The 14862-nt window shown below is 39.3% G+C and overlaps 1 protein-coding gene across 1 annotated transcript in view; it reads right to left on the reverse strand.

The window, feature by feature from the left end:
- The window catches only part of ELP1 (elongator acetyltransferase complex subunit 1), a 64774-nt gene that overhangs the window by 38831 nt on the left and 11081 nt on the right, over nucleotides 1-14862 (reverse strand). The window contains exons 6-13 of the mRNA XM_054500323.2: nucleotides 14612-14697; nucleotides 11045-11141; nucleotides 10603-10693; nucleotides 9341-9464; nucleotides 7998-8091; nucleotides 4270-4500; nucleotides 3011-3181; nucleotides 323-422 (exon numbers count right to left, since the gene is read on the reverse strand). Of these exons, the coding sequence (XP_054356298.1) occupies nucleotides 323-422; nucleotides 3011-3181; nucleotides 4270-4500; nucleotides 7998-8091; nucleotides 9341-9464; nucleotides 10603-10693; nucleotides 11045-11141; nucleotides 14612-14697 (994 nt within the window). The remainder of the gene's footprint in view (nucleotides 1-322; nucleotides 423-3010; nucleotides 3182-4269; nucleotides 4501-7997; nucleotides 8092-9340; nucleotides 9465-10602; nucleotides 10694-11044; nucleotides 11142-14611; nucleotides 14698-14862) is intronic.

Consider the following 14862-nt stretch of genomic DNA (forward strand, 5'->3'; position numbering starts at 1 on the left):
ATCCCCATTTATGTAAGAGAATGCAGCTCCGCCTTATCATTGTCATCTCCATCTTTCCCATGTGATTTTTCCTGGAGAACCAAGCGCTATTGGGAGTAGGTCCTAGGCTGGCTTACGACTCATGCTCTCCTGCTACCTCTCAAATTACATGGCATTCAGACAAACTACATGACTGGCTTCTCCAATCAGATCCAGGGCCTGGGTGTTGTATTTATTTCTTGTTCCACTCAGCAACAGGCATAGAACTGTATCAGTTGGCTGAATTTAGGACTGCATGCTGGCTGATTCTGTTCCCAGAAGCCCAAGATAATTAAGAACCTACTTGTATCTCTTTTCCAAATGAGGAGTTCTAAGGCAAACTTTAAATCCACTTCCACCCACAGCTCCCAGTTTCACTGTAGGGTCAGCACTTGGACAATCACCTGGAAAACAAAAATGCAAATACTATCATCGTGAATTATAAGATTTCACCTAATACTAAGGGGATGGTGTCTGCAATTAACGAGTTCTAGAAGGCAAACAGCAATCTAGAAAATAATCACATCTCAACCTCCTTAAAATCTCTGCTTTCCCCCTAAGAACACATCAGTCATAATCTTCCCTGATAAAGGCCACATCTCAGCAAGACCAGGTGAAGGGCCTACCCTCTCAGCCCAGTGCTGTGGACAATTTCCTCCACTGTCTTCAACCGCCTCTCAATATCCTCAAATTCTCCAAAGTCCTAAGCACATGCTTAAAAGACATTTTCTTTCTATTCTTCATCCAGTTTATTCACTGCACAGCAGCCAATGCAAGCCTTTAAAAAATTCAGACAGAACACTGCACTCCTCTGTTCTAAGCCCTCTGGTGGCTCCTATCTCACTCGGAGTAACAGCCGCAAGGCCCTACAAGAGCAGATTCCCATCACCACTCTGAACTCACCCACGACCTTCCCCTCATTTGTTCTGCTGCAGCCACCCTGGCCTCCTGGCTATTTCCTAAACACAACAGGCACTTCGGTGGTTGCTTTTTACTCTGCTTGGAACGCTCTTTTTTTTTTCTTCTTCGCCTTCAAGCATAGAATGCTTGGGACGCTCTTACCCCAGATGTCTGCGTGGCTCCCACTGTGATTCTCACCAGATCTCTGCTTCAATGTCACCTTCACAGAGAGGCCTTTGGGATCACACTAAATAGGAAAGCCACCTTCCCCCTGTAAACCCTTATCCTTAAGCTCTCCCTATCCCTTATTTTGCTTAATTTTTCTCCACAACACTTGTCATCTGATAGATCATATTTAATTGATATCTTTTGTCTACACCTAGAACAACAAGTTGCAGACAAAGTACAACTAGTTTTCTAGTACAACAAGCCAAGTACTAGAAAAAAGCCTGGCATATAATAAACAATCAAGAAACAATGAGGGGGAAAAAGGAGTGATACTCAGGATGCATCAAACACCATCTTTCAAAACTTTGGCAACGAACTTGTCTCCACGCCACTTGACTCCACGTTCTTAATTTCCCTTCCACTTGGGCACTGAGCCCTGACCTGTTCCAGTCCAAGATCTCTTTTTTCCAGATTCTCTTATATCCAAACTCTCCCCAGTGGGCTCTTTAACTTCTCAGGGTTTTTAGTTCATGGATTTGTTATGATCTTTCTCTTCTTTCCATTTCTATGAACACTGCCCTGGCTCAAACTCTCGCTAGCTCCTGCCTGGACACTTGACAACAGCTTCTCCTAACTAGAATCTCTGCCTCCAGGTGCCCCTTACCTATGGCCAACCCCACATACTGAGGCCGAACAATCTTTCAAAAGTGGAGCTCTCAACCTGTCCTATCTCATCACAGGGAGTTTTCTCTCAAGTAAAATGAATGCAGGGTGGTACAGAGTTTCATTCTGAGGAGATAAAAATGTCCTAAAATTGATCGTGGTGATGGCTGTACAACTCTGTGAATATACACATATATACATATATATGTATATATATTCATACACACACATATAAACCATTGAATTATACACTTTAAATAGATGAATGATATAAAGCTATTTTTTAAGTGAATGCAGAACAAAACATCCCATACATCATAAAGTGACATATAAACTCATTAGCATCATACAGTTAAGTCCCACAAAAGCTTACATCTGATTCTTTTTGCCTTGACAATGAACATATTTGCATTTTTTAAAGCTATTTTCAAAAGTTTAAAGAGGACTGTAACAGCATTTTACACATTGAAACTATAATCAGAGAAACTGGTGATACATCCAGATTGGATTCATGTACACAGTGGGCTGCTGACTTAACAGAAAAGCTGATATGAAAGTAAGGAATTCCCATTTAAATTAGTTAATTTTGATTATTCTCTCTTGGCAACTATCTAGGCTTTTTCTGAGAATTCAAAAGATATTTGAAAACAAGGCTACCACTGCCATATGCCAACAGAATTTATGACATAACCACAGAACTCACAAGTAAAAACAAATTTCAGATTCTCCAGCACATCAGGAAAGTAATGAAGAACTGACAGCAATGGGGCTGTGGCAGGACAAGTAGATTAGGAGCTAGAACACCTGTGTTGAGGTCCTTGTCCATTCTTGTTCAAACAAATTACAAAACCTCTGACACTGTGTTCCCTCATCTATAAAAGTGGAAAACCCCATCTCTGACACAGCTCCTAGGAGGGATGAGATCAACTGAAAATGTGTGTAAAGGCTACGAAAATAGTAAAACATGTTAACAATGTATAACATACTATGTTATTTCCAGAGTTCAATGTTATTCTTAAATAACTGACTCTTCAAGTTCAGTAAGGGAAAAGGAATGGCTTGTACAAACCAGTGTAGGATTAAAAAAAAACAAAAACAAAAACCCAAGCCAATTAAATATCATAATGATAATGACATCAACTGCAGGCTTCAAAATTTTGAGAAACACTAGACCTATGGCAACACCAAACTATAATTTGCTTTAATGTAGGAGAAGGGACTACTTGATTCAGAACATCTTGGTAAAAGTTTTATAACATACCACATTTATAAACAGAAATCTGGTTACTGGCATCTAGAACAGCAAGGTCATTACTCTTTTGAGGGTGTGCAAAGAATGTGACTTGATTCACAGGGTGTGGGAACAGCAGTTGGTAGGTGCACATGGGAGGCGGAACCACAGTCTGCCGGAAGACTGTCACCAATACCCTGTCTGCAGTGAAAAAGAAAGAAGGGGATTAGACATAGGGATATTCAATTTGTAAGATAAGCCATCTGAACATCACAGTATATCTAAACAATAATGGCAATTCACAAAAAAATAACTTTCAATGTTTTTCTCATGAACAAGTTTAAAAACAGTGTGGGATGGGGAAATGTCATGGGTTCTGTCCATAATTGACCATTGTCACCTCCAGGCCTAGGGGAGTCCATCTCAGAACCTGGAGTTTCAGGTGCCAGGGACTAAGGCAAAAAGGCCAAGAGGTCAGACCTCTAGCTTTAAACCTGGGCCTGCAACCAAGCCACACTAAACCAAGGGAATTAATACCTTCAAAATCCTTAAAGCACTTTCCTATGTGTGGATTTGGTAATAAGGCAGATCTGATTAAGTTCTCTATATAGAATACATGACTATAAAATCAGTATTATGTAGAATATTACACATAATATGAATTAATATACCACTCACATTACAATCTTAGAAGCCAGTGTTCCCTTTCATATCAGCAATGAAACTACTCATTAAGGTGACTACTTCACTCCTCAGTCTTGCCCTCCCCACCCCACCCCCTAAAAACACCTTCTACCTCATTATAAAATATCAACCTAATCTTCATATTAGACAAATGTCTATGCATGAACTGAACATACTGGAGAGGTATATATCAGCAAGCATTTATATCAGGAAACAAAGCAACACAAGTGGGGTGGTACGAGGATCAATTTTAAATCTGTGTCAGGGCAAACAGATAAAGCTAACACACCCAATCCTACAAGACTGTACTGTTGTCATCCTCTCTACCTAGAGTCAAAGTTTTCAGTGTCTTCAAAGGCCAGACAAGTAAATGTGTGAAGGCCACAGACGCGGTATAACAGGAAACTGGGGTGGGGAAGGGGGGACAATGGTTCTCAGGAAAGAATATACCCCACCTTATATCCCATTCAATAAAAAATCAAACAAGTAACCCAAACAGCCAAAACAAATAAAGACTCCCCACTGTTCCAGTCAAACCACTACATCTGCAGGCCCTAGGCTCAGGACCCCTTGCAGGCTCATGGACACACTTCCCAGCAGCTTACTTCCATCAATGACAGCCACATTGGACAAGTCACTTGAATTATGTCCCACGCTCCGGTCAGTCGTCCAGTGCCAATCATAGGCGAGGTAATGCCAGCCCTGACAGAGAACATGCAGCCGGTATGGGGTCACAGGGTCCCACATCAGAGATACAATCTTGCTCTCCCCACAGGTGCTGAAGGATAAACTTTGCTTGAGATACCAGTGATAGTTTCCAACAGTCCAGAGCTGAACTGCAAGGGAAAATGAAAAGAAGGCTGTTAGAGGCTGGGAAGCAGACTTCATCCCACTTGCCAGAGGGGTTCAAGGGCAATCTTTTCTTTTATAAAGGACCCTTCCTGCTCAGCCTCGTCTCTAAAATAAGAACAATAATAATTGCCAAAAAATAGCTTTCCATGCAGATAAAATATCAAGAATCAATAAGGTCAGAAATACATGTTTATTTTCTTGTTTTTTTCTATTTTTAACTTTTATTCATATGTTTATTTTCATTTTTTTTTTTTTTTATTGACACAGAGTCTCGCTCTGTCGCCCAGGCTGGAGCACAGTGGCGCAATCTCGGCTCACTGCAAGCTCCAACCTCCTGGGTTTATGCCATTCTCCTGCCTCAGCCTCTCGAGTAGCTAGGACTACAGGCACCCACCACCATGCCTGGCTAATTTTTTTTTTTTTTTGTATTTTTAGTAGAAACATGGTTTCACCATGTTAGCCAGGATGGTCTCGATCTCCTGACCTCGTGATCCACCTGCCTCGGCCTCCCAAAGTGCCGAGATTACAGGCATGAGCCACCACGCCTGGCCCATATGTTTATTTTCAACTTTACTTCCAAACTTTATGATCACAATGGAAGGCTACTAGGACAAAGCATTCTTTTAGTGGGTTTTCTCATGAAGATTTAGGAAGAAGATAACTTGGCAATTAGATTAAAAGTATTAAAACACTCAATCCAAGATCTAGACTAGCATCATTGTGTTGTATTGGGCTTAAGATGCTTATTTTCTTTCAGGTGCTTTGCAAGCACTTATGTTCAAGGCTATATGGGTATTAACCCTGATTCAGCTGCCCAAAGAAGATAAGCATGCAATTATCCTTCCAACATCTATTAAGCAAGCAAGATTAATCATGCCAAAACCAACCTTTACTAAACAGATGACATATAAATTAAGACCTTAGTTATATTAGGAATTATAGTTATATTAAGAAATATTATTTATATTAAGGAATTTATTTTCTCAATCTCCTTGCTCACTAATGCTTAACTTAGTGATCAGAGCAAACATAACCTAGTCTCAAACCGCATTATTACAACACTTTGAACACATGCTGATGTTCTGTGAGCACAGATGTTGTGGCTGTTCTTGTGCAATGTGTGTGTATATATATACATACATATATGTGTATATATACATACATATATATGTGTACATATATACATACATATGTGTATATATATGTGTGTGTGTGTATATACATATATGTATATACACATGTATATATAAATGTTTTTGAGATGGAGTCTCACTCTGTCACCCAGGCTGGAGTGCAGTGGCTCGATCTCGGCTCACTGCAACCTCTGCCTCCCAGTTCAAGCGATTCTCCTGTCTCAGCCTCCCGAGTAGCTAGGACTACAGGCGTGTGCCACCACGCTGGACTAATTTTTGCATTTTTAGTACAGACGGGGTTTCACCCTGTGCAATATTTTTGTGCTCAGAATATCACAGTGCCATCCCTTGACACACTGGTTAATCAGTGGTTCTCAACTGTAGCTGTTTAAAATCACTTGGGAGCTTTTGGTTTTTAATTAAATACTTATGTGTAATCCCCATTCCAACACACTGAACTGAACTCTTGAGATGAAGCCTGAATATCATTTTTTTTCTAAAGGTGTGGCCAGGGTTAAGAACTATTGTGTTGAATGAATAATGAGTTTCTTAACATTTCAGTTAAAAGGGTTCTACTGATTAAGAGTTTGAAAGCTACTTAGAAAATAATCAAGTAAAAAGATTTATGAACAAAAATGTACTGTGCATTGCTGTTTACAATAATGAGAAATTACAAAACTGTAAATGTCTAACAGCATGAGATTTAATGAATAAGAATAAATGAGTATTATATAGCAATTTAAAATGATGCAGATGTATCACATCTACACTTTTGTTTTCTTTTGTTTTGTTTTGAGACAGAGTCTCACTCTGTCGCCAAGGCTGGAGTGCAGTGGCGCGATCTCTGCTCATTGCAAGCTCCGCCTCCTCCGGGTTCAAGCCATTCTCCTGCCTCAGCCTCCCGAGTAGTTGGGACTACAGGCGACGACCACCACCACGCCCAGCTAATTTTTTGTATTTTTAGTAGAGACGGGGTTTCACCATGTTAGCCAGGAACCTGACCTCGTGATCCGCCCACCTCGGCCTCCCAAAGTGCTGGGCCCCCAAAGTGCATGAGCCACCATGCCCAGCCCATACCCACACTTTTAACAAAAACGAGATCATAGCTATACTGAGATACATACATGAAAAACCTAGAAGACAAGAAAATTTGAATAATGATTATTACGGAGTAGTAGAACTATGAGTTTTTTTCTCATCTTTATTTTCTAACATTTTCAAGTATTATTTAATACTTAAAACCACACACTTATACATTTTAAAAGCTATGAAAAATACTCTTACTTTTACACTTAATCTAAACCTTCTTTCACGTCCACAGAATTCCTTTGGTTAGTGTTTTTTCTGTGGTAATACCATCCACTAGGGAAAGCATGTGATGACTTACAACAGTTAATTTTATTGTGTCAGCTTGGCTAGACTATGGCGCCCAGCTGTCTGCTGAAACTCTAGATGTTGCTGTGAAGGTATTCTGTAGATGTGATTAATATTTATAATCGGCTGACTGTAAGGAAAGCAGATTATTCTCCATAATGTGGGAGGGTCCCATTCATTCAGTTGAAGGCCTTAAAAGCAAAAACTGAGGCTTCACAGAAAAGAAGAAATTCTGCCTTAAGGCTGTAACAGAAATCCTCCCTAAGTTTCCAGCCTGCCCTACAGGTTTCATACTCAAGACTGCAACATCAATTCTTACCTGAATTTCCAGCCTGCCAACCTGCCCCACAAATTTCAAACTTGCCATCCCCTACATTAGCCAATCTTTTAAAGTAAATCTATCCACACTCTATTACTCTCTCTCCCTCCCGTCCCACCCTATTCCCTCTCTCACCATCTCTCTATGTAAGTACAGTTGACCCTTGAACAACACAGGCTTGAACTGCATAGGTCCACTTATATTCATATTTTTTTCAATGAATACAGTCGGCCCTTCATATTGTGGATTCTATATCTGCAACCAAACGCACATCAAAAATACGGTACTTGAGGAATGCAAAACCCAAGTATACAAAAGGCTGACTTTTCGTATCTGACTGTTCTGCAGGGCTGACTACAGGACTTGACCATGTGTGGATTTTGGTGTCCATGGGCAATCCAGGAACTAATCCCCCGAGAATACTGAGGGACGAATTATATATATGTATTATTTCTGTTTCTCTAGAGAATCCCAGCCAATACATGACTGAAATTCACAATCAATCAAAACCTAATCACCCCCATCTCCATCTACCCACTTCAGCATCTTTGATTCTACTAAGGGACTAAGTAGAAGGGATGACAGAAATCCCATACCTGTCTACTTTCAACTACATTTCATGCGGCAGAAGGCTGGGGTACTACAGCTGTCTTACCATAGGTTTTCGGAATGGAGCTTTCTTCTCTCTGAAGGTCTTCCAACCAAACTGCAAGCACAGAGGAATCTGCATTCCAGAGTAAGTCATTTACCTAGAAGGGAAAAAAGATCTGTCATTGGCTTTCAGTTATGGATTTACTTCCAAATCTTTATAATAGCTGTATTTCCTCTCTCAAATCAAATAATCCCACTACCTGAGCTCATCCCTAGCTGTAAATCACTAACCTACAGAGGCATTAAACAAATCTGTAAAATATGTCATTATTATGTAGAGGACTTAAAAAAAAGAAATACATTATGCTTAAATATTAAAAGAGACTTAAGAAACTTAACCAAATACAACGTGACATTTTTAGACAATCAGAGAAATCTGAATATGAACTGGGTGTTAGACAACACTGAGGTAAGATGTAATAATGCAATTATGGTTATGTAAAGAAAAATGTCCTTAACTGTTAGAAATAAATATTGAAAATATGATTTCTAGAATTAAAACTCCAGGAAATAAAAATATATGTAAGTATATGTATGTATAGGCCAAAGAGTTGCGGACAGATGAAAACAGTTTTGCAAAATGCTGGTATCTACTGAAAGTGAGTAATAGTTACATGGGAGTTCATTAAACTCGTCTCTCAACTTAAGATGTTTAAAATTTTACACAGAGATACCATTTGATGTGTTCTTACTTCAGCAAGGATCTTAATGGTACACAAACCGCTTAAGATTTAAATGTTATAAATGAAAAACATCTTCATTACTGGAAAAATTATGCTTTTGTCAAAATAAACAATAAAAACTAGCATTTTTACTTCCTACTTCTGTTTTATCTAAGATAGGGGAGAAATGCTATTATTTGCAAAATCACTGGAAAAACAATATATCTTTTATTAAATAAAAATCAGTTCTAGGAAGCCACCATTTTTATTACTATTTACTCTAAAGCTTCTATTTATATATCCATATCAAATATAAATCCCCTCTATAGGCCAGGCGCAGTGGCTCACGCCTGTAATCCCAGCACTTTGGGAGACGGAGGCAGATGGATCACCTGAGGTCAGGGGTTTGAGACCAGCCTGACCAACATGGAGAAACCCCGTCTCAACTAAAAACACAAAATTAGCTGGCTGTGGTGGCGCATGCCTGTAATCCCAGCTACTCGGGAGGCTGAGGCAAGAGAATCACTTGAACCTGGGAGGCGGAGGTTGCAGTGAGCCGAGATTGCACCATCGCACTCCAACCTGGGCAACAAGAGTGAAACTCCATCTCAAAAAAAAAAAAAATTCCCTCTATAGCTGTGGAAAGTCCTCTACATTTGAGGGCGAAACAAACTCAGGCACTTACCTTAACCTCATCTTTAAGGAAGGGAAGTGTAAAGTGTCCATGAAGGAGTCCATTTTTCTCAAAAAACACAATATCCTGCTGGTTGGGTTTATCTTGTGTAGATGCAATCAAACTGCCTGAGGGTCTTAAAGCAAACTCAGAGTGTTACAACATCCAAAGCTCACCTAACTAAAGAATAGATAAAATCCAGAAGAGTTTTTTTTTCCAGCAAACATGAATGAATGAATTAATTAATTAATTAATATCTTTATCCAAGGAAGTTTTAAATCCCATGTGTCCCTTGTCTCTTGGCAAGCGGTTCATCCCATTGTGGGACTGTACTTGCCCAAAGGAAAGAGTGCCTTTTCCTATTTTACACAGAGGCTCCATTTGCCCACGAAGCCTTACATATTTATAGTACATTTGGATGACGTTAAAAATAATAAGTTATCTAAACCATTCCAGGTATAATGTCCTAAAAATCAAAATCTATTTCTCCTTCAATTATATGACTTCGGCAAATATTCTATGCTCAGGTAGGTCTTTTTTAAGACTTCTCCAAATGTTGAAAACATCTTAATTACCTCATCTTATTCATATTTGTCTCTAGGGTTTTAATTCAAATACATTTCTCTTCTGCTGTATCATATAATATCATTCAGACACTGGTGGGAAACAAGAGTTCTACATACAACAGATATCACTGAAACAGAGGAGATACGTCTTCTATCTAAAATCAGGCAGCCACATATGCCAGGCAAATTGTAACCTGCACAAGGGTACTGGGCCAAGGAGGAAAATGGAAGGAAAGAGCAGGGTCTGAATCCAGCCTGCATGCTCCTTGGCAAGCAGATCCTCTACTGTGGGAATTTTGTGCCAAGGAAGGAGACTCTTTCCCTAATTTCCACAAAAGCTCCATTTGCCCCATAGAGCCTTGCAAACTGGGCCTTCCCTTCTAAACACCATTTTCTGCTCTGTACAATGGCTTCATATACACCCTGCCTTAAAACCACAGCCTTTTAGGAATTAGGAATGCAAAATATATGTGGCCTTGGAACGATGAAATCTGTGAAGAAGCATAAAATCTAATATTCAAGTTGAATTCAGACTTCAGGGAACAAAAAAAAAAAAGAAGAAACAAAGATAGATACAGGCTTATAACCAAATGAAGAAACGTAAAAATCCTTTTGTGCTACACAAACATCTGCATCATCTGTATCCATGTGTACCACCACCTCTACTCTGGTTCCAAGAATTTCTCTAAGGTTTCTTCTCCCACTCACTTCCAAGCCAGGGCTGGTCCCAGTCCTGCCACAGGCTCACTGGTTGACTGCAAAGCAAACTCTCGGTTCCACACTCTGACCTTCCGAGCCCCTGTGCGGGAGTGGAGTCAAACACACACACACACTTAAAACATGATGATAAAAGTTGTCAATTCAGAACTATTCAAACACCTTCCTTACAAATAAAAACTGCCATGGTTTCACATAGCCAATTAGATTAATTTAGTTAAAAATTTGTGTCCACCAGGTAGGAGGATCGACCAGATGGCCTCAAAGGACTCTTCCAATTCTTAACTCTAAACTCATTTCACATTTAAAGCAGCACATCCTTGCCCCATATGTATAATTAATACCCTACTCAAAGCAAAAGAAAGAAAATTTTCCTTAATTTTAATAAGATAAAATTTCTTTATTGTTGTTTAACTGCAATATATTTCCATACCTGTTTCTGGGCAAACAACACTCACAGCAAAAAACTGTCCATCCCCACGCCAGGTAACTTGTGGTCTATGGTCATCCCAGGGCAAAGCAGACTCATGCTAAAAAGGGGAAGAAACACCAATATTACTGGGGGACCTTAAGTATCCCAGAATCAAACAAGCCTCAGACCACTAGATATAGATGTTTTATAAGAGGTTTAAGCTACTTTGAAAGCCCACCTCTAGAATCAGAAACCATCCAAGGGTTGGTTCTTAGAACCCAGAAATCATCAAAAAAGAGAAAAAAATGTAAAACAAACAAAATCCTCCTTTGGGCATTAAAAAAAAAAAAAAAAAAAAAAAAAGTGGCCTCTGAGAACAGGAAAAGAGCTACAGATCTAGATCCTGAATATAATGAGCTAAGGAACCTATCAGGTAACTACAAGGAAACAAGTGTTCCGTTTGTCCAGTGGGGTAGAGTTTTGTTTAAATATTGTGTAAGCTTCACAACAGGGCACAGATGAGTTAAGATGTGAAGAAGGTGAATAGGGAGGAGCCACAGAGATGGTAAACGCAGCAGCAAACAATGACGAAAACATGGAAATGTTCTCATTCTGCAGCATGATGGGAAGAAACGTCTCCTCCAGGGCCACGTGTATCTCAATCCTGAAGCCAACTCTACCGGGTGGGGACAGATGACCACCCGGGCATTCATCATCATATTCTATTAACAGCCTAAGAATTCTGCTAGTATTGTACTATAGTCTGCACAGTAGGGAATACATAGGTAGCCTAACAAAATTTATTCTCAATGAAACTGTCCTAGGGTATAGAAACGAAACCTCCTTTAGTGAAGGGTTAAGGCCTGAAATAGGCATTATATGAAATAGAACTGGAAATAATTAAGGACAGAAAACGTAGATGGCAAGCAGGGTATTATTGAGTCATCTATTCTAGAAGAGTAGCTCATAGAAATTCCTACATATAATTATGCTTCCATTTGTTCAGGCCCAACCCTTGGTATCCTCCTCAATTCCTCTCTCTCACCCACTTTTTTTTTGAGACGGAGTCTAGCTTTATGGCCCAGGCTGGAGTGCAGTGGCACAATCTTGGCTCACTGCAACCTCTGCCTCCCGGGTACAAGCGATTCTACTGCCTTAGCCTCTCAAGTAGCTGAGATTACAGGTGTCTGCCACCATGCCTGGCTAATTTTTGTATTTTTAGTGAAGATGGGATTTCGCCATGTTGGATATGCTGGTCTTGAACTCCTGACCTCAGATGATCTGCCCACCTTGACCTCCCAAAGTGCTGGGATTACAGGCATGAGCCACTGTGCCCAGCTAAATGCAACCTCTTGAATCAGTGTTACTGGGCACTAGGAGAGCCCAGGCAGGGAATAGTCTGAGGGCTAGAACAACACAACTTAAAAAATCAACGTAAATTATGCTCACATGAGTACTTGCGTCTGACTACTCCATGGATTTTTGTTTTCTTTTCTGAAGGGTAGCTGTGAACTTTCAAACCAAGACGAGGCCCTAGAAAGCCTTTAGAAAAAGTTCATGAAAAAAAGCTAGAGTAGTTTCCTGGATAGTATATTAGATAATAGGATGCTCGTTTTTTTCCCCCATTACCTGGATCATCCTATATCACTAATAAATCCTAATTTTGGCAATACTAGATAAGTCTTACTCTAGCAGGTACCAGTAGTAAAATGTCATCTTGTCTAGTGTTTAACAAAGTATGGAAAACTGCCTTATTCTCAATACTACCATAGATTCCCTTAAAGTACTATTTTTTAATACCTTTACTGGGATACAATTTACATATTATTAAGGTTCACCCATTTGAAGCACATAAAAAAAAATTTGAGTTTTTTTTTGTTTAAACTCAGTGGTAAGAATCAATGTTTTTAAAGTATATTTACAAAGTTGAATAGCCATCACCATAATCTAAATTTTGAGCATTTTCATCATCCCAAAAAGAAACCCCATATCCGTTAGCAGTCACTCCTTCCCCATCCCACCCCGCAGCTCTACGCAACCACTACTCTACTTTCTGCCTCTGTGGATTTGCCCCTTCTGGGAACTTAATACAAATGGGATCATACTATATGTGATCTTTTATGACTGGCTTATTTCACTTAGCATAATCTTTATGAGGTTTACTCATGTCATAACATGTATGAGTAAAGTGCTATTTTTAAATCGAAAATATATGGTCTTAGAAAGCTGTAGCATAATTTACTTGTTGCTTACAGCAAGAAAGAATATTCAAATTGCACCAACTATTTACTTGGTCAAGTTCCTGTTTAGTCAAGGATACCTTTTAAGTCCTTCTGCCAAAAAAAAAAAGAAAAAATCACTTAAAAATCAGGGGGACATGAAAACCACTTGTCCAAAGCTGGGCAGTTGTAGTGATCACCCCCAAAGAAGCAAGGTTGTGTCTGAGAGTACTTACTCCATGTTTCCGCCCTCTAATAATCCTTTACTGTTCTAATAAGTCAATAGCTTTCAGAATGTTAAATTAGACCCACTATGCATATTTTACTCACAACAAAGTTGTTTTGAAATAAAAAATACGCTTAAAAAAAAGTTTCAAAAGTTATTTGTCTACTAAAATAAAAGCAGCAACTACCATTTGAGTGCCTACACTGTGCTGATGCTATGGTAGCTGTTTTATATATGTCATTACCTGCGCATCTCAACCCTTGTAAGGAGACATTATGTTGTCCACTTTACAAAGAATACTGAGGCTCAGAAACGTTAGGAAACTTCCCTGTCAAGGTCTCATAGCTTCTAAATGTTATGAGGATAACATAATCTGTACTTTTCTAACAGAGATCTATACTGCCCCTGGGGGTACTTGGCAGTGTGCCAGAGGGTAAATATGGCACATCTTGGGGCATTAATTTTACTCAAGGGTAATTTCAATTCATATTTTTAAAAAAAATTCATATTGTATAAATTAAAATAAAATATAAGGGTTTAAATGAATTTAATGTGACACGGACACTACTTCCCCAGGTGCCCCAAGAGTTTGCACTTTTCTTGTGTCCACACACCTCTGCCTTCAGGGGCTGCCTACATTAGAAGATTAAGAAGTACTACCTTGAGTCATCAAGACATCATTATATGGTCTTTAGAATTTTCTAATCCAGAAGTAAGGAAAAAAAAAGAGTTTCATTCAACAGAAAAAGAAAAATATCTAATATATACATATATGGGAAAAGTATGAGAACACACATGTGAATGAAGGATGGCTGCTCTCTCTGGGGAGGAAGGGGAGGGATATCGAGACAGGATACACAAGGGGTTTCCTTTGTCTGTGATGTTTTATTTTTTAAACTGGGTGATGAATATTGGTTAGAATTATTTGCTACCATGATAATAAATCACAAAGCAACTTGGCAACAACAAGGAAAAAAAGGATCTTTCTAGAGGGACTCATTTCCTGAAGGCTCTAGGCAGTTTTACTAAAGCAGAAGAGAACTGCTCATTACTGGCATCTAAGTGGACACCAAAGAGTTCCTGGTGGGTGGCAAACTTACATTTGTTCCAGTCAAGGCTCTTTATCCATCAAACCAAACTTACCATTTGCATCTGAAAAGCTGCTTGTCTGCCTTCTGATCCATGGAACTGTGTCTCCTTCCTGCCCCATCCAACAGTGATAAACTTGCCTACAGAACAATTGGCAAGACAATCAATAAGCTGCTTGAAATGAAACAAAAACATTTTCACTGCTATTCTTCATGAAGTTAGTCATTGGCAATTACTCAGGTCCTCTAAGCCTCTCCATAAATTGACCAGCAGTCAATATTTGAGAAACCTATGTTTCAGGCTGG

This window comes from Pongo pygmaeus, chromosome 13 (genome assembly GCF_028885625.2).
Source record: "Pongo pygmaeus isolate AG05252 chromosome 13, NHGRI_mPonPyg2-v2.0_pri, whole genome shotgun sequence".
NCBI classification, from domain to species: Eukaryota; Metazoa; Chordata; class Mammalia; order Primates; family Hominidae; genus Pongo; species Pongo pygmaeus.